The sequence below is a fragment of the Pteropus alecto genome, unplaced genomic scaffold (genome assembly GCF_000325575.1).
Source record: "Pteropus alecto unplaced genomic scaffold, ASM32557v1 scaffold7, whole genome shotgun sequence".
Taxonomy (NCBI): domain Eukaryota; kingdom Metazoa; phylum Chordata; class Mammalia; order Chiroptera; family Pteropodidae; genus Pteropus; species Pteropus alecto.
Window position 1 is genome coordinate 55,295,466 of NW_006494614.1, and position 24,966 is coordinate 55,320,431.

At 46.0% G+C, this 24,966-nt stretch overlaps 1 protein-coding gene across 1 annotated transcript in view; it reads right to left on the bottom strand.

Moving 5' to 3' along the window:
• Positions 1 to 24,966, bottom strand: part of ME3 (malic enzyme 3) — a 179,900-nt gene that overhangs the window by 32,861 nt on the left and 122,073 nt on the right. The window contains exon 7 of the mRNA XM_015600223.2: positions 21,995 to 22,098. Within this exon, the coding sequence (XP_015455709.1) occupies positions 21,995 to 22,098 (104 nt within the window). The remainder of the gene's footprint in view (positions 1 to 21,994; positions 22,099 to 24,966) is intronic.

Here is a 24,966-nt window from a genome sequence, read left to right on the forward strand (position 1 = left end):
CATTGTCCGTAGGAATGTGAGAGCTCAATTTTCTGGTCTTGGGCAATAGCTGCCCTCCGCCTAGGCTATCTGCACACATCTCTCCCCTCCCCGCCAACTCCATTCTTGCTCTTTGATCCTGATTTTGACAGTTTTGTTGTATTGTGTCCCTTACTGGAGTCTTTCTGGAAGCAAGGGTAATACGAATTATTAAAAAGCTCTTAATCCATGGACAAAAAAAAAAAATTCATCTCATGGGTCAATTTGTGACTAACAGTATCTGAGGTCATGTTCATTGAGAAAAAAATGCCCTGAATGATCGATCAGCAAGGAATGTCGGGGCATGTGGCAGGGAGAAGTGGCCTGTCATTCCCAAGCTGGTGGAACTAGAGGCTTGGAACCAGCTGTGGGAAGAATGATTTATGACCTTGCTGAAAAGGTGGGTGAGACACACACTTCTGTGTGGGCTTCCCGTGCTATGGGGGAAGGGGGCATCTGTCTGATGAGCTGGTGGCTATGAGGAGGTAACAATGAAATGGCCCAGAAGACATTTTTTCCAACCTCATAATTTTGTGTATGACTTACCCTGTACAGTAGAAATGCCAGGGGCAGGCAAATATTTGTTCCTACCATGGTCCTTCCAGAACCTTAGCGAGTTGGGGCTGTTGGTAGGGGATCTGGAAAAGGGTTCATGTCACAGGTGCAGAAATGGAGAGGCGGTGACTTGCCACAGTCTAGGGCTAAGAGCTCTGGGCTGGGGTCAGGAGGCTTGCAGACCTGACGTGGCTCTGCTGCACACAACTGAGTGATCCTGCACATGTCACTTCATTGCTCAGTTTCCCCATCTGTCAGTGGGCACTATAATATCTACCTGGCCAACTTCTGTGGGCTGTTGTGAGGATTAAAAGCCGAGGGTGACTTTTAAATTGTAAAGTGCTAAACATATATGTTATTCTGGCCACAATTAGTATTCACAGTCACAGAGCAAGTGCTGATGGATGTAGGGGTGGGGGGGGGGCTGGCTATGTCTCTTGATCCACCATCCAGCCCCCTTCTCCTTGTACAATGAAGAGAAACAACAAATAAAACCTCCTGCGCACAAATATAATGCTCTATGCTCACCAAGCCAAAATTAATGTGAATTTTTGTTCAGGGTGTGAATTTCAAGTATTTGGGTTGAGAGGAGGAACAGAATGTCTTTAGTTGCTGGTGACATTTTGCTATATATAACCCTCACAGGACTCCCAGTGTGGCTCCACAACTGGCCTGGAGCTAAAATGCTGAAAAGGTCAGACAACAAAAGAATGTGATGCATGTTCTCCTTTCTCTCTCTGTCTCTGTCTCTGCCTCTGTCTCTGTCTTTCTCTCTCTTACACACACACACACACACACACACACACACACACACACACACACACACACACAGACACACACGACCTTTAAATAACACCACTCTGAGGTAAAAAAAAAAAAAAGCAAGAATTATAAATACATACTTTTGTTTAGTGCATTATTACTCTTTCATACTATATTCAGTTTTATATGAGAACCTCTCCAGGGAGCAATTTGCTGAGATACTGAGTGAAAATCTCATTAATTTGGGTCGCTTTAACCCTAATTTGGGATTGCATAACAAGCTATGCAATTGCCCTGCAGTAACCAAGACTCATAGTTCCTAGGCCCCCCTTGGACCTTGAGACTTCCTGAAGAGCCTTATGTGCTCTGGACTCCCCCCTCCAAGGCTGCTCCCTGGACCTTTCCTCACCAGGAACCAGTCCTGCTGTACAATCACACTGCCCATTTCAGTCTGTGACCGCGGCCTCTCCCCACCTCCCTCAATTCTGCTACCTTTGTCTCTAGTAAGACCTTTAGGCTCTTCTCCATTTTCTCCCAGTCCCTCGGCCCTTCTTTTGAGGCTTTTCATGAAACCAGACCACAAGCCAGTGTGAACCAAGGGTGGTTACTTCGATTGCATTTTTAGCATCATCCACCATCCATTTGACCACCTGTCTGTCCATCCTTCTGTCCGTCCATCCATCCATCCATCCATCCATCCATCCATCCATCCATCCATCCATCCATCCAAAAGCATCTACTGAGCACCTATGATAAACTACAGTTGTTCCATAAGTCGTTTTAGGAAGGGGTTGATATGTGAAAGAATTGGTGGGAATTTAGCGTTGTGAGTTTGCCTGCCAACTTGTTAAACTGAAAGCCAATTAAGAACAAAAACAATTTCAAAGTGAAAATTTAAATGGCTTAGGTGAAAAAAACTTTTTTCAATTCATCCATGTATATCCAAATACAGGCAATAGACTTTCAAATTAGATGTTAATTATAATTGCCTTACATATATCCATGAACATACTAGATTACTATTACTAACAAGTGTTAACAAAAATAACTAAACTTTATTGAGTGTTTATTACCTGCTGGGCTTCTCACTGAGCTCTTTACATATTATCTCAATTAATCTTCACATGACTTTATGAAGTAGGTGCTGTTCAGAGCAGGAACCCTGAGCTACAGATGTTTGCCCAGGGGCTATTTACTCCACAGCAGTTGCAAAGTGGTGGAGCTGGAACCTGAATCTGATTCTAGAACTTAGTTCAGTTATAATGGCAATCTGAATTTGTAAAAGAGAAAGCTAAGTAGATGATAAAGTCGAATTTCCTTCTCCTTTGAGAAAGGAAGTGCCATGTGGTGAAGAAAACACTGTAGTAGGCCATGGGAAAATTGTGTTTTCTCTATCTCTGACATAAGTTCTGAGTCTCAAGTGAATCCCCTTTCTTTGTGGGTCTCAGCTTCCTGCTCAGAGTGGTGGAGGGCTACTTACTATAGGGTTGGAGTAGATACACTAGAAGCTTACTCAGATAATTCTACAAGTCCCAAGTAGGGAGGTTTGACCATTCTGAGTAAGGGCAACATGCGACAGGCAAATCTGGAGATTCAGCATTTTAGAATCCCTTTGGAGCTAAAACACAGCAGACTAGCTAAGTGAGCAGGGCGGAGGGGGCCACCCTCCCGGTGATACAGCTGGAGCAGCAGCAGGAGGCCTTGAAAGGGGCCCTGCTCAGGCCCCCTCCTCAGAGCTCTGGGCAGTTTCCTGATTTTAGTGTCGACACTGTATTGCTGACCTTCTTGCCTACCCGAGGCCACTCCTCATTGCGGGGGCTCCTGCTTATCTGTCCCCTTCTGCCCTTTTGAACTCTTCACCAGGAAGCCCTGCCAGGGGCTGAGGAATATCTGATGTTTCTCCAGGGGAGAATTCCTGCAATGGGGAAAGAGGCACCTCCTTCAAGCCACACACAGAGCTGCCAGAACTTCTCAACCCGGGGGACTCAGCTGGGAAATGGCTTTGGAGCTGCCAGAGAAGGCATTTCAAGGTCAGGGCTCATTTAAAGACACAAGGCTGATAGGTGGGTGGATGTTTAAATTTTTTTTCCTCAGGGCTCAAGCAAGAAGGAGCCTGTAAATGGTGACCTGTGCTTGGGAGCCCTAGTGAGCTATGTGACAATGTGACAAGACCCAGGCCAGGACCAACAGAGCTGGGTACCTGCCACTTGGGATGCAGCCTCCCTAGGGTAAGACGATTTTGAAGTAGCTGTTCTATCCTTCCTTCCAGCAAGCTGACTGAAAGCTGCGTGAGGTATGCAGTGAGAGCAGAACATTCCAGGGGTAGCCGACCTGGTTTCTCTTTCCATAGGTCAGGACCTGCCATTCTTTCAAACACCTGGGTCTGACCTCTTTCAGGCCTGAACAAACACAAGGGACCTGGGAGGAGCAGATGAATTTAGTCCTCCAAACAGAATGACTAAAAGCTATCACTCATATTTCTATGGGATCCCATTCTGTTCTCCCAAAGAATAACACACACTAGATTCTCACAGCAGAGTGTTCAGTGAGAACATCAATAGTTACTCAGTGCGAAGCTATTCCTTTTATTTATTCTTTTCCTCCCAGAAACCAGGGTTGACATGAACATTCCAGGTCTTTGTTTCTATTTTACATATTTCATAAAACGAGTCCCTTGAGATGCTCTCACAAAGAGTTTTCAAGGCTATCTCCATTTGGGAAACTCTGAATGTTACATATATTAAAGGCTCTGAAAAGTCATGCATCAAGAAACCTGTTAAACTCAGTGTCTTCTGAACTGATTTGACCAGAGACCTCACCCTTCTGTGTCCCACTCTCAGCACCTGAAGCAAAGGAACTTTGTAAGACACAAGCCTTTGCAGAAAGAACTTTGTAGCAGGCGGGGCTGGGTGGATTCAGGGCAAGGCCCTCTCTCCTTGGGAATACTGCAGTCGCCAGGAACCTACAGTAACTGATCTCACCTCCTCCAGGTTTATTCCCCCTCCCCCAATGCATCCTTCCTATTGCTGTAAGCAGAAATCTGTGCAGGCCACTTATTTCCGAAAATCTTTACAGGGCTCGCACTGCCTTTGAGATTATGTCCGAACTCCTCAGGTGCTGTTCGCTTTGGCTCCAACCTCAATGCTCAACCCCTGCCCATGTCCTCCAACTCCCATGGCATGTGCTACTGCCTCCCAGACACTGCGGCCCCTGCGCAGCTCCACGTCTTTGCTCAAGGGCCTAGAGGGCCCCCGTTCTTCAGGCAGACTCCTACGCAAACTGTAAGTCCCAGCTGAAACGTCACCTGTTCTCGGAAGCTTTCTCTGACCCATCGCTTTCCCTGCCTTCAGGGTAGCAGCAATTCTCTCCTCTGGGTTGCCATGATCCTCTGGACACACCTCTGTAATAGCATGCATCACACGGCATCACAAGTATTCACTGACATTTGTTTTAATTATTAAAGAAATGTATACGGCGGAGTATCCCTCTTTGTGCCAGGAACTGCCCTAGGCATAATAGAAAAATTCAATTCAGCAAACATTTCTAAGTGTCTGCCATGGACAAGGGACCGTCGTACCTGCTAGATTACAAAGGCAAGCACAAGAATCTCATAGTCCAAAGGGGCACGAGACAATAAAAAAGTCATTGCAACATACCGTGGCAACAAGGGCAATGGTGAAGGTGTGTGCTAGGTATGTGGGAGGCCTCAGAGGAGCAGGCAGCTCTGCTCGGGGCAAAGGCAGTGAGGGCTTCACAGAGCAGTAGACTCAGAGATGTGGCTTGAAGGAATTGTGGAAGTCCAGGGACAGACTGTGTGCAGGTGGAGGTGGGGACAGGAGAAGGGCATCTCAGGTAGAGGGAACGGCATGTGCATGTGGAATGAGACTTGGGGGCCTTTCTGGAGCTCTGGGAAAATAAACAGAGCCGGGGCTTGGGAGAGGGGTGTGAAAAAGGGGGGAGGTGGGAGACATGAGGCTAGGCAGAGTCCAGGGGCCATCCCTTTACACGCCCATATAAAGAGCCCAGACTGTCCGGAGGGCATAGAGGACCCACTGCGGGGCTTTAGGCAGGAAAGTGGCATGTGTTAGAGGAAGTTCACTCTGCCAGCAGAGTGGATGATGGGATGGACAGCTGGGAGGACATACTGGAGACGACGAGGCACGTAGCTCCAGCCAGAGATCACGGGGTCCTGGTGCAAGGCAGTGGGTACAGAGCAGGAGAAGACGGGCTGGGTCAAAGATGTGAAGTTAGGAAGGCAGAGTGTAGAGAGCTTTGGGATCGAGAGGGTCTGGCTTTATCACTTACTAAATGTGTGACCTTAGGCAAGTGATTTAATCCAAATTTCAGTCTTTGCTGATAATAGAGTGGAATAATAATACCTCCCCTGCAGTCTTATTGTGAGAATTTAATGAGATAATGTATATAAAAGGCCTGGCACATTGTAGGCACTGAGTCTGTGGAGGCGATGGTTAAGGCAGGGTTTCATAACAGGCCAGATGTGGAAGACGAAGGAAAAGGAGGAGCCTAGGATGGGAGATGGTGTGTCCACTGCTTGCAGAGCGCGGGGATGGGAAAGGACAGGCTTACTTGGTAAGACAGATTTGGCACATGATGATTCTGAGGTGCTGGGATGCCCAGGAGGACATGTTCACAAAACAGAAGACTGCATGAGGCTCAGCGGACAGGAACATGAAGTTCAAGGCATCGTGAGAAGTCCAAGTCATGGGATTGGATGAGGGTCTCGGGCAGAGCATGTGCAGTGAGCAGGGAGCAGGGTCAAGGACAGAACCCCAAGTCCTAAGTACATCCCAGGAGCAGAGGGGCCAGAGGAAGAAAGTCCAGCAAAGGAGAGTAAGTGGGGACACCAACGTGGTGGAAGGTGGCCCAACAGAGCAGTCGGATCGGATGCGGCTGGGAGTTCCAGTGAAATAGGAATCTTGAAGTGTCTGGGAGTTGGTGCTGAGGAGATTTTTTTGTGACCTTTGCCAGACCACTTTCAGAGAAGTGGTGGAGAGGATGCCATTCTGCAGGGGGTTAAAGGGTAAATGCACCGGGGAGGAGATGTCAGTGATTATGTATTTCAAGAAACTCGGTTGTGAAGTAGAGGGAGGGTGACAGCCATTGGGGTATGTGGGCTGAAGGATGGATTCATTTTGGGGATGAGAGGTGTACATGTGACAAAGGAACCGGGATGGAAGAGAGATGAATGTAGTAATGTGGGGGTGATCCTAAGAAGAGGGTGGGAGGTAGGAGCCAGAGTCCAGTTAGAATGTGAAGAAGACATCATTCCCCGCCTCTAGGACCTCACAGCCTAGTGAAGCCCTCACACTGCAGCTCCACCACAGATATGTATGGAGTGACTCAATCTCCTGCCCCAATGAGGGGTTGGGAAAGAATCCACAAGGCTGACAGGGAACTATTCTGTAGGTGAGGAAACTATCAACCATGGATGGGAGAAGGCTCAGGAATATCGAGCCTGAAAAAGAGAAAGCCAAGTGGAATGAAGCATAATGATTATCTTCAAAGACATGAAGAATGATTCTGCTGACAGGGAATTAAGTAGACTAATCTTATGTGGTCTTGAGGGAAAAAGCAGAGCCAACACATGGAAGTCAAAAGGACACTGAGTTTTAGAATCTTATATATAAGGCACAGATTCAAACACTGGATGGAAAGAGGCCGCTGGTCCCTTAAGTGACTCCGCAGTTACCAGAGCTCCACTTGGCACGGAGGTCATGGAAGGGATTCCAGCCGCGCGTGGGGTGTGTGAGAGTGGACCCCCGAGGCCCTTCCCTTCCCAGGTCCCCCTCTGGGAGACTCCCCTGGTGAGCGCCACTCTGGCAGCCAGACTGACAGGCTCCTATGGCAGCTGTTCTGGCCTAATGGGGAAAACTCCCATCAAGTAACAAGACAGTCACAGGAAACAGTGACTTCTAAGCAAAAGTCCCAGAATAATGTGGCCATTCCTCTGTCTCTGTTCTGACAGCAGTCCTAGGCCAGACGGAAAACGCTTTAGAAACAGTTTGAATTTCCTCTTCAATTTCCTCCTCAGTTTGTCTGGCTTCCTGGGCAAGCACACAAATGGCGCCAGAAATCCCAGTGCTGGGAAGAGGATGGTGGCTGATCTGCTGACCCTCTGACCTCTCAAAGGTCAGAGGCCAGCCCTGAGTTTTTCCTCTAGGGCACTCCTCAACTTTCTGCTAATAAAGCCCATGCACTTTTCTGAGCCACCAACCCACCAGTTGGCTTTCGGGTGTCAGCACTTAGGTCAGTTCTGATTGGCCCATAGATTGAGTGTTTGGCATGAGACCACTGATGCCCTCCACAAAGCTTCTCTGATCTGTTTATTTCATTCTGATCTCTCTGTTCAGGTGAACCACCATAGTATTTGCACCATCTGTCATACAATCATGTCTCAATCTCCTCAGAGTCTAAACTGCCCTTTTCTCAGAGAACTGGCTAAATCCTACCTTGAAGTATGACAGTTAGTCTGGGGGAGGAAAACAAAAGGTCAGAGAACCCAGTGTGAATTGGTGGGTTTTGGGGATGAAAGTGAACCAATGTTGGGGAGGGGAAGAGAGGGAAAGACTAAGACAGATTAGGTGACAGACCAGACCAAAGCAGGCACAAAGCAGAGTCCTCGAGGATAGGAGGGTGTCTTACTCACCGTCGTATGGCAGGACAGCTGAAGAAGGAATTTTAAATGACCCCTTTTCCTGCCCTCTGGACAAGTCAGCTTCAGACACCTACGTTAGAAGACCAAGCAGACATGCTGCCGTATGCCCCAGACCCTACACTTGCCTGGCTCCGTAAATAATGTTGAACAAATGTAAGCGTGAATGAATGAATGGCAGAGAATAGTCCCAGTACAGGAGTGCCCAGTGGCATACATCCCATATGACATCACCAGCTCCCCTTGGAGTGGCACTGGCTTTTCCTAGAGGCCACAGCGGCAAAGCATCTTTGTATCACAATAGCTCAAGCCATTTCCTTTACCCTCAAGGATTCAAGTTAACTCAGATGAGGCCACTGTGCAGAGGGCCTTCGCAGCCTGGCTGAGGGAGCGGGCAGCAGAGGGTCTGTGGGAAATGACCTCAGGTTTTAGAGTCAGATGGTTTGGGGGCGAGTCCAACTCTTTCAATTTTTAGCTGGCTGAATTTGGACAAGTTACTTAACTTTTCTGGGCCTCAGTTTCTTGATCTCTAAGGGCTGTTGTGATAATTAAAGGTAAAGCACCCAGCACAAGGTAGGTGCTCTATAAACGTGAGTTGCTAGATCTTTCCTAGAAGAAGGCTTTAACACCCAACCAAAAGTCCCAGGCCCTTTGACCACCTATTTCCCCAATCAGCCCTGATTGACACTGCAGGCAGGGTCATTAAACTCATCACATGTTCAATCTATACAAACCCAGCAGTAATTCTTTGAGCATCTTTTTTCCTGCCCCCTGTCGACTGTAAGCTCCTTGAGAACAAAGTCTATTACTGACTTAGTGCTAAGTTCCATAAATGTCTGTCCATTGAATGAATGAATGGATAGATGAATACGAAAATAAATTACTAAACAGATAACTGGAGGCTGCCTTAAACTATTTTCTGATTATTTTATGTGTCTATATTGCAATCTCAGGGAGAACTGAATTCCTCAGGTGCGGCCTTTTCTTTGTACTGGATACACTCTGGGGTACGGAGGGAACATGATGAATATGTGCTGAATGGGAATCTGGAAAATGTTTCATGAATTTTTGTGAATGAGAGCAAACAACTGGATCGGTTCCCCTTACTTTCCCACTGCTTTTATCGTCATCCGACTGTGGGGAAATAATTTTCTCTCTGGATCTCAGTTTCCCCATCTTTAAAGTAAGGAAGTTGAAGCAAATGGGCTTGTTGTTTCTTGCTCGTGTATTCCAAGACTGTGAGATTACAGTTCTGGGGAGGGTCACGAAGGGAAATGAGGTAAGCTACAGAAGGCATTCCTAAAATCCAGTGTTCGTGAAAATACTGAGCAATGACCGTCTCTACTGAGAAGGAAGGACTCCGAATGTGAAGGCTCCCTTGAAACATTACAATCAGAGCTCCGAGCTAACGGTTATGCTCTTTACTATCTTTTAAAATTAAATCTTGAAACTCTTTGCTGTTTGTATGCCATAAGCTTAGTGGTTTACCTTTGTTTATAGCATTTTAAATCCACCAGAAGAAGCCTGGAACTAAAAAGCCTCAGCTTTTTCCCTGGGAGTGGGCTGCACTGGCTGGGTTTGTAGTTTGTGGAGAGGCCTGCAGGGGGCGCCCAGCTCTGGTGAATGAAGGGGCAAGAGGACCACTGGCCATGCTTGGGTGGTTAAGAAGGAAGAACAAGGAAGCGCCAACCAACTTACTGGGATGCTGGCGAATTTTCCCACTGCAAAAAATAAACGATAATTCTGTGATGTAACAAAGGTGTTATCTAAGGCTATGGTGGTACTCACATTGGAATATATTAATGTATAAAATCAACGCATTGTACATCTTAAGCTTACAGTGTTATATGCCAATTTTATCTCAATTATAAAAAAAGAGATTCTTCCTTCACGCTGGTAGCTAGAGAGTTTTGAAAATGGGAGTTGATGGCTGGTCCCTCCAGAGCGCCCCCTTATGGTGAGGCTAGGGGGGTACAACCCTGGCCCTAGAACAGACTGGAGAGAGAAGACATCAGTCCGCTAAGTAGGATGCTCAGTATTTTCATGCACCCTGAATTTTAGGAATGCCTTCTGTAGCTTACCTCATTTCCATAAGACCTCCCTCTTATTTATCCTCCTTGCCTACTCTATCAAGAAGGTGTCTGGAGTATGCTGAACTGTCTTTTCTTTCATATTAAAAGAACAGAAATAGAGAGTATCCAAGTTAGAGGGTGGGTGGGTTCTAGAGTTAGGCCACCTGAGTTCACTGCTTGGCTCAACAATTTGATAAAGGCGTGACCTTGGACAAGTTCTCTAACCTCTCTGAGCCTCAGTTTCCTCATCTGCAAAGTGTGCATTCATTCGGTAACTGTTTCTTGAGAATCCATACTGCACTAGGCATTGTTCTGGGTGCTTGAGATACAGCAGTGAACAGAAGAGACAAAGATCCCTCCCTGGGACTTCTATTTTAGTGGGATAGGATGATGACTGTATCTACATAATAGGATTGCCGTATTAAATGAGTAAACATATGTGAATTGCTTTGTTGTCTGAGGTTAGCCCAGCACTCAATCCACCAGTGAAGGGTGGAATGCTTATTTATTTGTTTGTTTATTATTTTTTAATGCAAGGAACTGTCTCTGGGAAAGGGTTGCTGCTTAATTCGTTATAAAAAATCCATTTTTTTTTAATTACAAAAGAAATGCCTGCCCACAAATAATCAAACATTATAGAAATGAATGGCTTGGCAAGCAAAAATCTCTGACAACCCCATGCCCCAACTGTAATCACTACAAACAATCTGGTGTGTATATATCTAGATACTTTTTTCTTTACATAACTTATCTTGCCCGAATCATTTGTTTTCAGGAATTTTCCCAGTTATCCGACTTTATTAAAAAACAACCTGATCAAATCTAAGCAAATGAACACTGTAGAATGTGCGTGTGAATGAGCAGGACACGGAAAGAGAGACAGGATATGAGAGTGAATATACCATACCATGGCATTGTCTGGAATAACTACATTCTTGCTGGTGTGGAATAATGAAGCTGGGATTTGGGGACTCCAGTTTTATACATCCTTTCTTTCCCTCAAGAAATACCCTGTTTCATCAACAGCAGCTCAGAAAAATCTTTCTTAATAAAACATCTTGGTGTCCTGGTTCCTTTCTGGGTACTCAGGAACAGGAATGGAGAGTCTCTAAAATAACTGCAGGCAGTAATTTCTGAGGATTTAGTAGAGCTCTTTGCTGGATGTCCATGACTCTGCTTTTCATTTTCGGGAGTTTTATTTGGTTCTTTTTCAAATCTGCCTGCTATTTTTCCCCCATAAAGTTGGGTACTTTCCTTATTACTTCATTCTTATAAAAAATGTCTCTTTCATACATTTAAGTATAGCTGCTTTATAATCTTTCTCAGAATATTTCTTTTTTTTTCTGGGGTTCTAATTGTTCTTCTAGTTGTATATCTGATTTTCCCACATTGAGAATTGTTTCCATGTGAATTATCGTGGATCACGAATTCATTTTCATTGGGGAATTGCTTTTCCCCTCAAGGAATTCCACACAGCACGGGTTCTGGGAATGTCCCTACTGGGAAGTTTTACTTTTCCTTCTGCCATTATCACTGAGAGGAGACACTATTTTATACCCATTTCTTAACTTGGGAATTTTTGCACCACGTGTATATTGTAAATGTGGATTCTAAACTTACATGTGGCAAAGGCTTGGTGTTCGGTTTCTTCCAAGAGACATTTCCCGTCCCCCACACCTCCTCCCCCAAGCTCCCTGCCAGCTCCCTAAGTTAGGGAGCAGAGCCTGTTTCTTCTTTGGGAAGAAACAGCCATTTGAGGCTTCTATTTTCTTCAGGACTCTCAGTTCCAACGTCCTGCCTTGTATGAGCTTCGACACTAGACCCTGCCTGGGGGTGGACCCATCTCCAAGCCTGAATGGTGAGAAGGAAACAGCCATGAAAAGAGAAGGACATTAAAAGCTAGGGAAATAGCACACATAAAGGCTCTGCGGCTATCAAAAATGACACGTTGAAGGGGCAGCAAGGAGGCCAGTCTGACTGAAGCTGAGGGAGCAAGGGAGAGGGTGGGAGGAGATGAAGCTATCAAGGGCTTCCTTTCAGCTCCAAGAGTAAATAACGTGCTGTATGTGCAGCCGCCAAGTGAGTGGGTGTCAGTGGGTTAATCTTGGGGAGATTTAAAACTTTTCTATCCTTGGGTAAATTTCTGTTTCTCATTTCTGTACTGAGAAATGTGTCACACAAAAAGATGTTAGGTTATGCAAGGGGACAATGCTCTCAGAGTGGTGGGTCTGTAAGGTCCAAACAATACTCAGCTGAAACAGCTGCAGAAAATATGGGATTTCACCCCCACACGTACACACAAATACACACAGCACCCCTCCACCTGAGCAAACTTAAACTAATTAGGTGTAGGGAGTAGAGACCAAGTGTTTACTAATTGCACATCCTGGGGATCTGAAGATGAAGACGGATCACACCCAGGACTGTTCCCACCTTGCCTGCCTTAAGATTAGATTCGGGAGGAAGAACTGGGGGAAAGAAGGAAAGTAGTATTGGAATGCAGGGGACAGATGAATGGGGAACAATGGAAGGAAGTGACTGATGTATTAATGGATAATTTAACTTGACCATGAATGCATGAATGGAAGTACCATTAAAGCACCACCTAAAGGAGAATGGGTTTGGAAATTGCCTAAATTAACAATAACAGCAAACATTATTGAAGTGTTTACTATTACCAGATATAATGTTAAGCATTTTACATGGATTGTCTCAGTTTTCCATCATAAGCACGCTACAAGGTAAGTATTCAAAATGCATTTTAGAAATGAGGAAATGGAGGCACAGATAAATCAAGTAGCTTGTTAGTAAGTGGCAGGTGAGAGGGTCAAGCTCAGGCAGTGTAGCTCTAGAGTTTGTCCTTTTAACAATCATTATTAGTGGGTGGGGTCTTAATATAGTCCCCTTTCTTAGGCGAGGTATTTACACTTTATAAACTTCAGTTTCCTCATCTCTTAAAATAAAACTAACAATAGTACCTACCTCAGAGCATTGCGTGAGAATTAAATGAATTAATATTGTATTAAGTGCTTGTATCAGAGTCTGCACATGGTAAACAATTAAGTAAATAAGAGTTATTATTATTAATCCAATGAGAAAAATGAGGAAAAAAAAAAAAAAGAAACCCTGCTATTTTCTCATCTTCTCTGCTATAATTTGAAACTTACAGGTCCAGGCATGATTTTGTTTCTATTCTGATACCAGGTGATAAAATCAGGCTGCTGAAGGAAAATGAAGAGGAAACAGCTATCTGGCATCACTGAATCCCTCTCTGCAGTCAGTGAGCTTCCTCCAGCACAGTCCTGAGGACGGACCTTAACTAATGAACTGCATGCTCTCTCAATTGTTCGGTCTGCTTGGCCACGATAGAAATGAATAGGTCCTAAAGACTTAAATGCCAGTTTGCAGTTTGCTACAACCTTCCAGCACTTTCTGTGACCCAGGACAGATTCCTTGCAAGCATGAGAGTCTGTCATCATGCAATATTCAGCTCCTATTCTGATGGGAACATGTAGGAGCTGGACTGTCAACAATTAACCACATCAGACAGACTGGAAAACTGTCCTGCTTCTTCAGAGGTCAGACAAGCTAGAATGAGTCCCAGAGTTCCTTCTTCTGAGCTTCCTCAGATGTGGTCAAATTCATAACTTTTAGTCCATTCTAATTAATAGCTAGGCTTTTTATCCTGCAACCAACCAACCAACCAATCAACCAACCACTCAATTCTAATCCTCACCATTAACCATGGGCCCACCATGAATAAAGTCATGTTCTCTGCCCCCGCCTTCCCCCAACCCAGGTACTACCAGTCAGGTAGAGATACTACAGAGTTATAAGACCTTAGGAAGGAATGATCTGCAAAGTCCATACTCAGTGCATATGATACTTGAACCTCTCTTACAACAGTCCAGGCACGTCTTTGCCTCATCTCTGCTCTGACTGTGAAAGGTTCGAGACCAAAACAGCTTTAAAGGAAAGCTCTAGACCATTATAGAAGAGATGTCACAGTAAAGGGCATAACTAATTAGCAAATGAATTATACAGCCAATAAGTTATCTATGATTACAAACAGAGAGTTTCAGGCCAGGCCGATCAGGGCAGATTGCCCTGGGGAAGGCAGAATTTGAGTTAGGGCACTGCTCTGCCTTTTGTTCTCATCTTCTTTCGCATCCTATCGATTTCAGTACTTTTGTAACTCAAGAACCTACCACGGCTCCCTATTGCTCTCTGCACCGAGTCCCAGTTAAGGTATTGTGTGGATTGGTAGTTTTCAAATATTTTTAGCAGAAGAATTCTCCAATTGATGAAACCTTCAGCAGAACCCTGATACAGAAAGCAATTAAAAACAATGAAATATTTCTTTAAGTGGTTTAAATCTTATATGGTTGGTGGGAAATATTTCATTTCTAGCACTCCTGAGGCACCTCTGTAAATGCCTGGGGCTTGGAGAAGCTTAGTTTAAAAACCACTGGATTAGACGGCTGAAACTCTTTCTACGTCTGAGCTCTGATAATTAGAACCCTCTGCCTAGGTTTTGAGGCCTATCATAGTCTGCTTAACTTTCTTACTTAACTTTATTTTGAACCAACACATTCATCTCTAGTCAGGCCAGTCTTCTAGAATCTTCTGCATACTCCTTGCCTTTCCTGTGTTCTTGCTTTTCTCATGATGTATCATCTATATGGAATGCATTCTTCCTCCTGTTGCTTATTCAAATTTGAGTCTGAATTTGCGTAGTTTCAATCTCTTCCTAATCATCTCTGATTGCTCCTTTCTCTGAATTCCCACTGAACCGAAGGTCAACACCAAATAGTTGAGACCTTGACTCTTCTCTAATTATTTCCTGTTTGAAATTTTGTCTTTTTGAAAGGTCTGTAAGATTCTTGAGGACATGGCCCATGTCTTTTATTTCTTTTGAATCTCATTTCAGTGCCTAGTAGAGTGCTGGGCCTGTAGTCATTACTTAAAAGCCCTGGAAATGCACGATTAGATACATTATTTATTTGTGCTGCTCCTAGCTTTCTGTGATGACTTTTCTCACCTCAGTGGTGAAAAGAGAGCTCAATCCCAGAGTGCTGAACGCAGTACCTGCTACTCTTCTCTCACTGTCAGAAAAATACATCCTCTCACGGGACCAATTTGAAAAGTCAACTTCCAAAACAATAGACACATTTGTTGCGAAGGTGATGTGGCTTTCTGTATTTCCACAGGAAGCTTTTATAAGAAATCCCCTGAACGAGACAATCACAACTGCCTTACCTAACCAATGCATCTGCCATCTCCCCCTTCCATGCTTATCAGCTGTTATGAAGTCGAGGACTGAGGCCAGGGAATCAGGCCCGAGCGAGCGCTGTTTGGTGGGGAAAGGCAGGGTTGATTCCTCCCCACGTGTCCTCTGGGCCAGGGTGCCCAGAGGTGTAAGTGCTAACCCCACATGTGGAATAAAATTACATCAGGCCTGAAAATAGCTAGAGTTCCTCGTGACAAAGGGGATTCCAGCAGAAGCAGCAGGCAGAGCCCTGCTCAGGAGGTTTTCAGATGGAAGGACACTGTCAGAGCAGCAGGTGTATTGTCAAGGTGGACTGCCATGGCAGGTGAGTCCAGAGAAGGTGCTGGGTTTTTCCTCGCGTGGCCCCTGTGGAGAGTGTGTGGGAAATCTCTGTGTATTGGTCCTAAACCATCCCTCAGGCTCTAGTTTGACTCTGAAAATTGAGGGAGCTGGGGCCATTTTAAGAGCATGTCTTCTAGTATGTGATCTGTCAGAGTTTCTCAAACTTCAATCTTTGCATAGCTCTACTGGAAGCATCAGGAAAGCTTTAAAAATACAGATGCCATGCCTCAATCCAGGCCTCCGATGGCGTAGAAGCCCGGAGTCTGTTTTTGGTAACTCCCCTCATATTTACAACACCAGGCCAGGTTTGGGACCTGCAGATCAGTATTCGCATGCCTACTTTTATATGATCCATTGCTTTGTTCCAGGGTGGGTCAGGGGCGGGCGTGGGGGTGGAGTATACCCAAGGGAGCATATTCCTGAATGTTCTTATAACTTAGAAGAAGTAGCTGCAGTTTCATGTGTACCAAATGGACACGTTTTGTTTAGCTCTTGAACTATCCTGAACACCTGGCGAAGAAAAATCAGCCTTCAGATTCCTTTGGCCTCTGAGTCGCTACTGAGCTGCAGGAGTCACAGAAGGACCAAGTGTGAGCGCTCACAGAACCACAGATGCTTAGGCCACTAGGCTCCTCATGGACCCAGAATGGCTAAAGCGCAGCACACACACGGCCACACCTCGTTTCCCGTCTCAGATGAGACACTGCTAATCAAACACAAGGCTGTTCCCAGTCGAACGTGGAGAGGCTGTAGAATCCTGGCCATTGGAGCTGGTACAAGGAATTAAACTTGTTAGTTGCCTTGCCATCCCTACCAGTAACATCCTGGTTGAATCCTAAATTTTGGTGAGTACTTTGACTTGGAGCCACAGGGTACGGTTCAGAAAATGGTGATGAGCCACGTTTTTTTCTCTCTCTATTCTCCTTCCCTAGATGAACTCGTCATTGTCTTGGCATTAAATACCATCCATTAACTGGCAATTCCCAACTTTTTATTTTCACCTTAGAACTCTTCTTGAGCTCCAGACTTGTAGAAAGACTCGGAGGCTAGGAAAGCTTAGAGGTCAGGTCTAAGCTCCACTAGATACATACGAAATGTCTTCAAAGGAAAAGTTCCTTGAGAGCAGGACTGTTTCTTTCTCCATGGATTGCCTGCCAGCTATGCCTGGCATAGCATGTTGTATACAGCAGGTAGTCAGTACATGACTGTCTATTTTATACGATACATTTCCCTGCTTATATGATTAACTCTGTCATTCTTCTCTTGCTCTTCTTGCATTTCCAGAGCACAACCTCCTATGACAGTGGCTGCCCTCTTCCTGGTGTCTCCCAGACTGAATGGGGTGTGGTAGTCTGTTACATCGATGGCTCCTCAACGAACCATCCCTCTTGTTATTTACATCTTTGTGTTATCTTCTCCCTCAGAATCTGGTATGGACCTGTGATTTGCACTAGCCAGTAGAATGTGGAGAGAGTCACACTGTACCAGTTTCGGGTCTCAGGCTTAAGAAAACCTGGAAGCTTTCATTTTTGTATTCTTGGGAGCCCGGGACTGCCATGAATCAAGTTCAGCTTCCTTGTTGAGAGAAGAGACCAGATGGAGAGGTCATGGGAAGAGGGAGAACCTCGAGATGCTACAAAGAGTGAGAGGAGCCCAGCCTTCCTTTTCAGTCCCAGCTGAGCCCACCAGCTGAAAGCAGTCCTATACGGCAGTGGTCTCCAACTTTTTTGGCACCAGGGATCGGTGCTCCTGTGAGAATCTAATGCCTGATGATCTGAGGTGGAGCTGAGGCGGTGATGCTAGCGCTGGGGAGTGGCTGCAAATACAAATCCCTCATCTACCACTCACCTCCTGCTGTGCAGCCTGGTTAGTAACAGGACACAGATAGGTTCTAGTCTGCAGCCTAAGGGTTGGGGACCCATGCATAAGTGACTACTGGCAAGACCAGCAGAACTGTCCGGTTGAGTCAGCTCAGCTTGCGACAATCAAGAGCAAAGAGAATGTGTTAAGCCACTAAGACTCGGGTGGTCTGTTCCACAGCAACAGATAACTAAAACGGGCTATATACTTTGACATTACAGACCAAGGGGCAGTCTTGGAATCTCACCTCCTGGCTTCCAGCCTTAAGCTTTGGTGCTCTGCTTTGTACGAAAGCCTGACTAGTACCAATTCCTTTGCTCCCTGTCAATCTGATCAGTAGAGGTAATTTAGTCATTTTATTAGCATATTTGAATAAAAACCTTTAGGGGCATCCTCCAAATGTAAGGGCAGAAACAAGTGGGATGAGAAGCAGAGGGGAGATGGAGTGGGGGGAATCCCATTTGTGCTGACGTGCAGAGGGAATGCATGCTGGAGCACGTGGGGTTGGCTCCAGAAGGGAGATGCTCACCTCATATTTAGAAAGCAGCTTTAAAGGGTGGGCTGGTGCAGGGTTGGCTTCAGAAACCAGGGGTCCAGGGCTGTTTGGATTTCTCTGAGACCTAGGACTTTCTACAAAGACTACTAATAATGATTCCCACTATGGTGTGAACCTTAGATTTCTAGTGTAGGATGGTGTGTGTGTGTGTGTGTGTGTGTGTGTTTGTGTGTGTGTGTGTGACAGAGAGAGAGAGAGAGAGAGAGAGAGAGAGAGAGACTGAGAACATGAGGCTGAGAAAGACACAGAAAAAGAAAGAATTTTTTTGAAGCTAAAAAGCAGATGACCTTTTTTAAAAAAAGTTTTCTTAGAATTATCATTTCCCTTCCTCTTTATCAATCTTATCTCAGCAGCTTAGGAATCTCTCTATTTAGGCTTTGGGGTGCTAGAGAGAAAGGAGGTGGTTTCCTTTCCTGACCTGCCTAAAGGCCGAAGCTGATGCTGACATCAAACTTCTGTCCAACCCAGGCCAAGCAGCAGACAGAGCCAGGGCAAACTTAAAACCGACCATTCCCATCCATTCTACTGTAAGTAACAGAAATGAACAAAGTAAATGGAAACTGTGGGGGGAAACTTGCCACTTGGGTGCAATGCTGGGGATCCCACCGCACACATGGCAGGGACAAAGCAGGAAGAATGAAACTACAAGTCTTTTCCATGGGAACATCAGGCATTGTCCCAGCTGTCAACAGGACACTTATCTATTGCCATGGTTCACAGCTTTACATGGACATTCCTTCTGGCCCGGTGCGTCCTCCCCAGTGGCCAAGCTCCAGGATAGTAACTGAGCCATAGTGACTTTTTGTCAGGCCAAAAAAATCTTAAGACACATCCTGATGAGTGGGTAGGGGCAAGAAGTTGGAGATTTTTTATTTATAGGATGTTTGGAAAGAGACAAGGATGTTGAAGGCAGGAGTCAACGTTTCTCAAGGTTCTTTCTCAAAATACATAGTTTGGCTTTGGCGCTGCTGACTCATCCCCAGGCCGGGCATTCCACCTTGGGGCTACTATATTCCACAGAGTTCGGGGGGAGTCCAGCTCCTTCCCCACCTACAGTATCCAGAGAAACATCTGCTTTAGCTTATTAGAGAGCCAAAACAACCAGCTGTCAAACCATCATCTTTTCCACTTAAGGACACGTTCCTCTTGGCTGACGCATGGCCCTCCCCAAGGGTTCGCCCCTGGACTGCCTGTGTGCCCGTGAGACTGTGAACTGCGTTTAATGATCATTTGAAGGGCCTCTTACATCCTAGTTTATGTAACCTTCTCACATAATAGCAAGACTTCTCTGTGGGGAATCATGGAATGACTACTGACTCATTAAATAAGCAGTGAGCCCTGGAAACAGGAAGCAAAAAGCAGGCTCTCAAAGCCAATTTCATTCCTTTCTCTTGTCACCCACAGGTAACTTCGCCTTTCAGAAAGCAGTCTGGCCTTGGAGTCAGAAGACTCAGGTTCAACTTCCTGCCCTGCCAGACATTGTGGGACTGAGACAGGCTCCTTGGCCTCTTCTGGCCTCTTCTGGTTTCAGTTTCCTCTTCTATAAAACAGGAGAATTAATACCTATCCTGTCAGCCATGCAGGGATCTTAAAAGGTCCTGATAGGATACTGGGGTGGGAAGGCATCTTAAAGAGCATCTAAAGCTTAAATTTCCTCCTATAAGAACACGACCAATAAGCCGGACAAGCTATCCTTGAACTCCTTCTGTGACAGGGAACTCATTCTAAAAGAAGGTCCAGTGCACTGTGGGACAGCCCTGGTTTACTGTGAACTGCAAGCTGCCTCCTTTGGCATTCTTCCAATTTGCTTTTCTCCATGTGGGTATACGTATGCAGAAACAAGTCCTCTTCTGGAAGAACAGCTCTCAGGGTCCTGGAGAGAGTACTGTGCCCTTGGTATGGACAGAGCTAAGTCTTCTCCTTACCAGGCCAAGCCTTTAACTTCCTTCACTGTCATGATGATTGTTCTCCAGAGACACTGCAGGTAATTTATGACCCTCAGAGTATCTTGTCTGGAACCAAATGTGGTATTCAGGATGGTCTGAAAGGGGGAGAATCAAGTGGGATATTCACCTCCCTTGCTCTAGATGATACACCTCTACTGATGTAGCTGACCCCTGAATGAACTGCTTTGATGGTCACATCTCAATGGCAGCACTTCTTCCATAATCTCGGCTTTAAACACTGAATGTCCTGATTACCTCCTCCTTTCTTTCCAGCTCATTCCCTCTAGTATCCAACTCAATAATTCTTCGGGCTCACCAGGACTTACCACCCACTGATCATACTACTGTCCCTACCATGTCCTCAGGTCCCTTCTCACCCAGCCTAGACCTCATGACACATCATTATAATCATCCCCTTGGATATACTCCCAATTCCTTTCTCTCTCTTTCTCTCTTGCCTGGCAAAATCCCAATGCTGATTAAAATCTTACTCTCCATCTCTTCCTGCCCTGCATCCAGACTGTTGAAACTGGCTAGAGAAAAAACATAGAAATAGGTTAATTGGCTTAACTTCATGACCAGTAACTTCAAGGAGGCCCAGCGGAGCTCCCCAGTAATCATCCTTTAGTTCCCCAGTTTGGACATTCAAGGTCATACGTCCTCCATCTTTAAACCTCCGCCACCTCTGTCCCCATCTTCACTCTCAGTGGATGACCCTGCCTTCATTTAATGCGGCTCCTGCACGCTCCCCCACCACATCTATCCACCTGCTTGCATCTGTGCCTGGTGCTCTGCCTTCCCTCTGCCTCTGTGGATGGGCTTCTGTGCTCTAATCTAAGACTAAGCTCTCTGGGTGTGTACTAGATCCTTGCCTTCTTGCTTACTCAGAACTTTTGCCCCAACATCCAACACTCCATTACTAATTTCCTCTTTTCTACAGGATCATTCCCATCCTATATCACTACAATATTATTTTCTCTCATCTTAAAAAACAAAACCAAAAAATAAAATAAATGACAAAATGCTTTCTTCTTATTCCCAGATCAGGAGAACTAAAAGTTCAGTCACCTGTCCAACATCACAGACCTAAGAGTGGGGGGTCAGTCAGCACACCTCAAAAATCCTACCCAAATGAGACTTCATAGCCTGCAGAGGCCAGAGTAGCTCTCTCTCCTGCAACCAGTCTGGTTCGAGTGGCTGAACTCAGGAAAGGGAATACTTTGCCAAGGACGTCCAGGCCAGCCTTACCATACCTGAGCACTTTTGGGACATCAAGAAAGGCGGGAGGTTTTCAAGTGAGAAGGGGACCTGCTGGGTGTGCAGGGGCCGGCTGGGCTGCTGAAACTCTGTCTTGACTGACCGGACTGTCAGATGAAATGTGTGAGGGTGAAGGGGCTGTTTCCAGAACTCCAGCCAGCAGTATGCCAGCCACAGCAGGGTGAGTGGGTGGCCATGAAGGCAGGCAAGGGGGCGCGGAAGTGCCAATATCATGCACCCCAGTGCAGAGATGACACCTCATAAATCTCACAGGCCCAGCCCACGGTGGCTCATTAATGCTGCCTGGTCCTCATGTAGAGGTGGAAAGTGACAACTAGCATGGCAAGCCATTTTGTTAGAAGGGCACAATTTTTTCCTCTGCAATATCCTTATTTATGTTGAGAGCCAGAACATCTCAGGCTAAGGGGCTTTCCTCCTGGAACATCAGATACTTAACTACCTTCAGCCATCAATCCTCTCCCCTCCCCTCTCTGTTCCCAAAGATTTTCACAGAGAATGAGCCCATTCGGCTTCGAGACTTCCAAGACATGGGGTCAAGTTGGAATTTTCAGACTTGCATGCATCTACTGCCTCTTGTTTGCGCATCTGCCAAAACCAGTGTTGACTTTAGTTATAATACCTCTTAAGAGCCCTCTTTCAAAAGGAACAAACTGACACACTTACTTGTCTGTCACGGCCTGCATGAACTCGTCCAGCAAGTCATCATACTCCTTCCCACGCACACGCTGGTGTTTCAGGCCAATGTACAGAGGGTCTCTGAGCAGCTCCTGGAACAGACAGCATCCATTTCCTCAAGTGTCCTGGTTTTTCAGGAAGGACCAGGGGGTAGGAGGGGAGGAGAGAGAAGGAAGTTGGCTGCCCTTCCCCGCTCCCCACCACAACACGCATACAAGGTGTCACCTCTGGAAGGATCTGAAGGCTAAGCCACTGACTGAGGGTGGACTCCCAAGTGGTCCCCACTTTATAAATCAGGATGCTCTGAACAGGCAAGCTCTCTCAGGCACAGTTTTCCAACCTCTGGCTCTAGGTTTATTCCAGGGTTTCTTAGTGATGGTACTGTTGACATTTGGCTTGGATAATTATTTGATGGGAGGACTGATGTGAATATTGTAGGCTATTTAGCAGCATCTCTGGTCTCTAGCCACTAGAAGTCAGTAGCACTCCCAGTGACAAAAAAAAAAAAAGAAATCTGTAGACATTGTCCAATGTCTTCTTGGGGGACAAAAGTGCCCTTGGTTGAGAACCGTCATAGGCAGCATCTGGTTTGAAGTATTGGGTCTTGTTCAAAGCCACTGATCTGGACTCAGATTAGAAAACTTTCCTTCCCTCCCTCCTTCCTTACCCCCTTCCTCCCTTCCTCTCTTCTTTCCTCCTCCCTTTCTTCCTTCCATGAAATCTTACTGAATATCCACTATGTATCTGGTACTATGCTAGGCTGTGGGGATACAAGGGTAAGAATGATACAAGCAGAAATTTCAGTTTAAGAAAAACGCCCACCTTAATGCCAGCCTGTGTTAGGTGACCCCCCCAGCCCCCCGCCTCTTGTAGCTCTTTGTCACAGCATTCACACGCTCTTTGGTCATCTTCTGTGTTTGCATTAGTCTGATGACCGCTCCCACTGGCTAACTTCCCACCTCTCCTACGCCTCCCCCTCTATACTGAATCAGGTGACTCATTTCTGCATGACATGTTCACTTTTTCTCTGTTACTGCTGACATCTGGCCTCACAGGGAATTTGTAGAGGAGTGGAATGTGGCCGTTGCCTTCAAGGTGCTCACAGTCTGTTGCAGGTGGCTGATGAGTAAACCAACAAACTCTACTACAGGGCAGAGTGACCTTGCTTTAGAACAAAGTGTGGCGCATGGCAGCCCAGAGGAGGGAGGTAATTACCATTGAGAGATGGTGGGGGTTGTATTATGAAGGAAATGGTTAGGCGTTAAAAGATGTACAGATTTTGATAGGTGAACTGGGCCCTCCAGACAGCACAAAGAAAGGCTTGGGGCTGGAGGTAGAAAGAGGAAAAAGTACCTTGTGTGTTTAGGAAACAGGAAGTAATTTCCCTGTGTTAGAGCCTCCAGGAATTATCTATTTTTGTGTCTAGCTCACAAAAATACCAGCTCCTTAAAGACAAGGTTTAGTGTTATCTTCATCTTCATCTGAACCGCCACTGCAGGATTCAGAGATAAGGAAACCCTGGCGGTGCCCTCAAGGGGCTTAGAGTCAAGTCTCACCTCCACTGACTAGCTGTGTGGCCTCAGGCAAACCACGTGACCTCTTGGAGCCTGCTCATCTGTCAAACGGGGACAAAATACCAACTGCACAGGATGATTGCAATGAATACAGGAAATGGTACATGTGAAAGAGCTTTGTGAATTACAACACACACTAAAAAGGCAGAGGCTTTGACTTTCATAGGGCTTCCTATGTGCCACATAGCAATAAATATTCTAAGTACCCGAATCTCCCTTACGAGGTATGGCAATGGAGATGTGCAGCTCAGAACCTGCTGAGGGAGGGTAGTTGGTGGACAGCCTTCAGCTGCCACACTCTCCCTGGGCTGCTACCAGCCCATGACTGAGCATGCGGGTGCTAGGACAGGCCAGTTCTGCCCAGCCAAGGCTCCTCTCAGGCAATCTTTGCCCCGGGACTCCCATTGACCTGAGACTTTCCCAGGGCTGCACTGCAGACAGAGAGCTTCTTACTGTCTCCCTCCTTCCTCCTCTCCTTTCGCAGGTGTCAGACCTGCATCATCATCTGAAGGCCCCACCCACTTGCCAATTACTACTGCTCCCTCCCTTTATTCTTCACAGGAGTTTTCCCCAGTCCACCTCTCAGACCTCTGTTTCCTGGAGGACCTGAGTGGACAAAGAGGCAGGTCTCATTATGTTCCCCCATTTTACAAAAATGGGACAACAAGGCACAGAAAGGTGAACCAACCTGCCCAGACCCTGGGCTAGTAAGTGGAAGAGCCAGAATTCAAACTCAGGCTGCCTGGCTCCAGACTCTATGAGCTTAACCACTGAGTCACACTGCTCAGGTGGCTCTTTTGTACATCAACCAGAATTGACTTATTTTTTGTGAAAGACACTGCTCTAGGTCCATGTTGTCTTGACAGCACTGTAGGAGGTGGTTGGGCAAAGGTGTAGGGGGCAGAAAAGATTAGGAAATATCTGCCTTCCTAGACTCTCACCCCAAGTTCAGGGTCCACATAATCCAAGATGGGTTTAGCCCTTTCTCCAAGGCACCACAGATCTACATTAAAAAGAGGTGGGTCCTAACCTTCTTTTCTCGACCTCTCACCCCTGATATACATCCTTGAGATTGTTTAGGATTCTGCTCTGTCACAGTTGTGTGTGTGTGTGTGTGTGTGTGTGTGTGCGCGCGCGCGCATGTATGAGAGTGAGTCACATATGGTGCCTACCCTTCTGTGTGCCACCCTCAAATGGCCATCTAAAAACCAGTTAGAGGCAGCAAACATCCAGCCAAGGAGAAACAATAAAGTAAATGATAGTATAATGACTCAATGGACAGCTAATCATTAAAATTGGTAGTTTTTTAAGACTACACAGCCACCTGGACAAATGTGGATGAGATTATTTAAAGTAAAAAAAAGCAGTACACGAAATTGCAGAGAT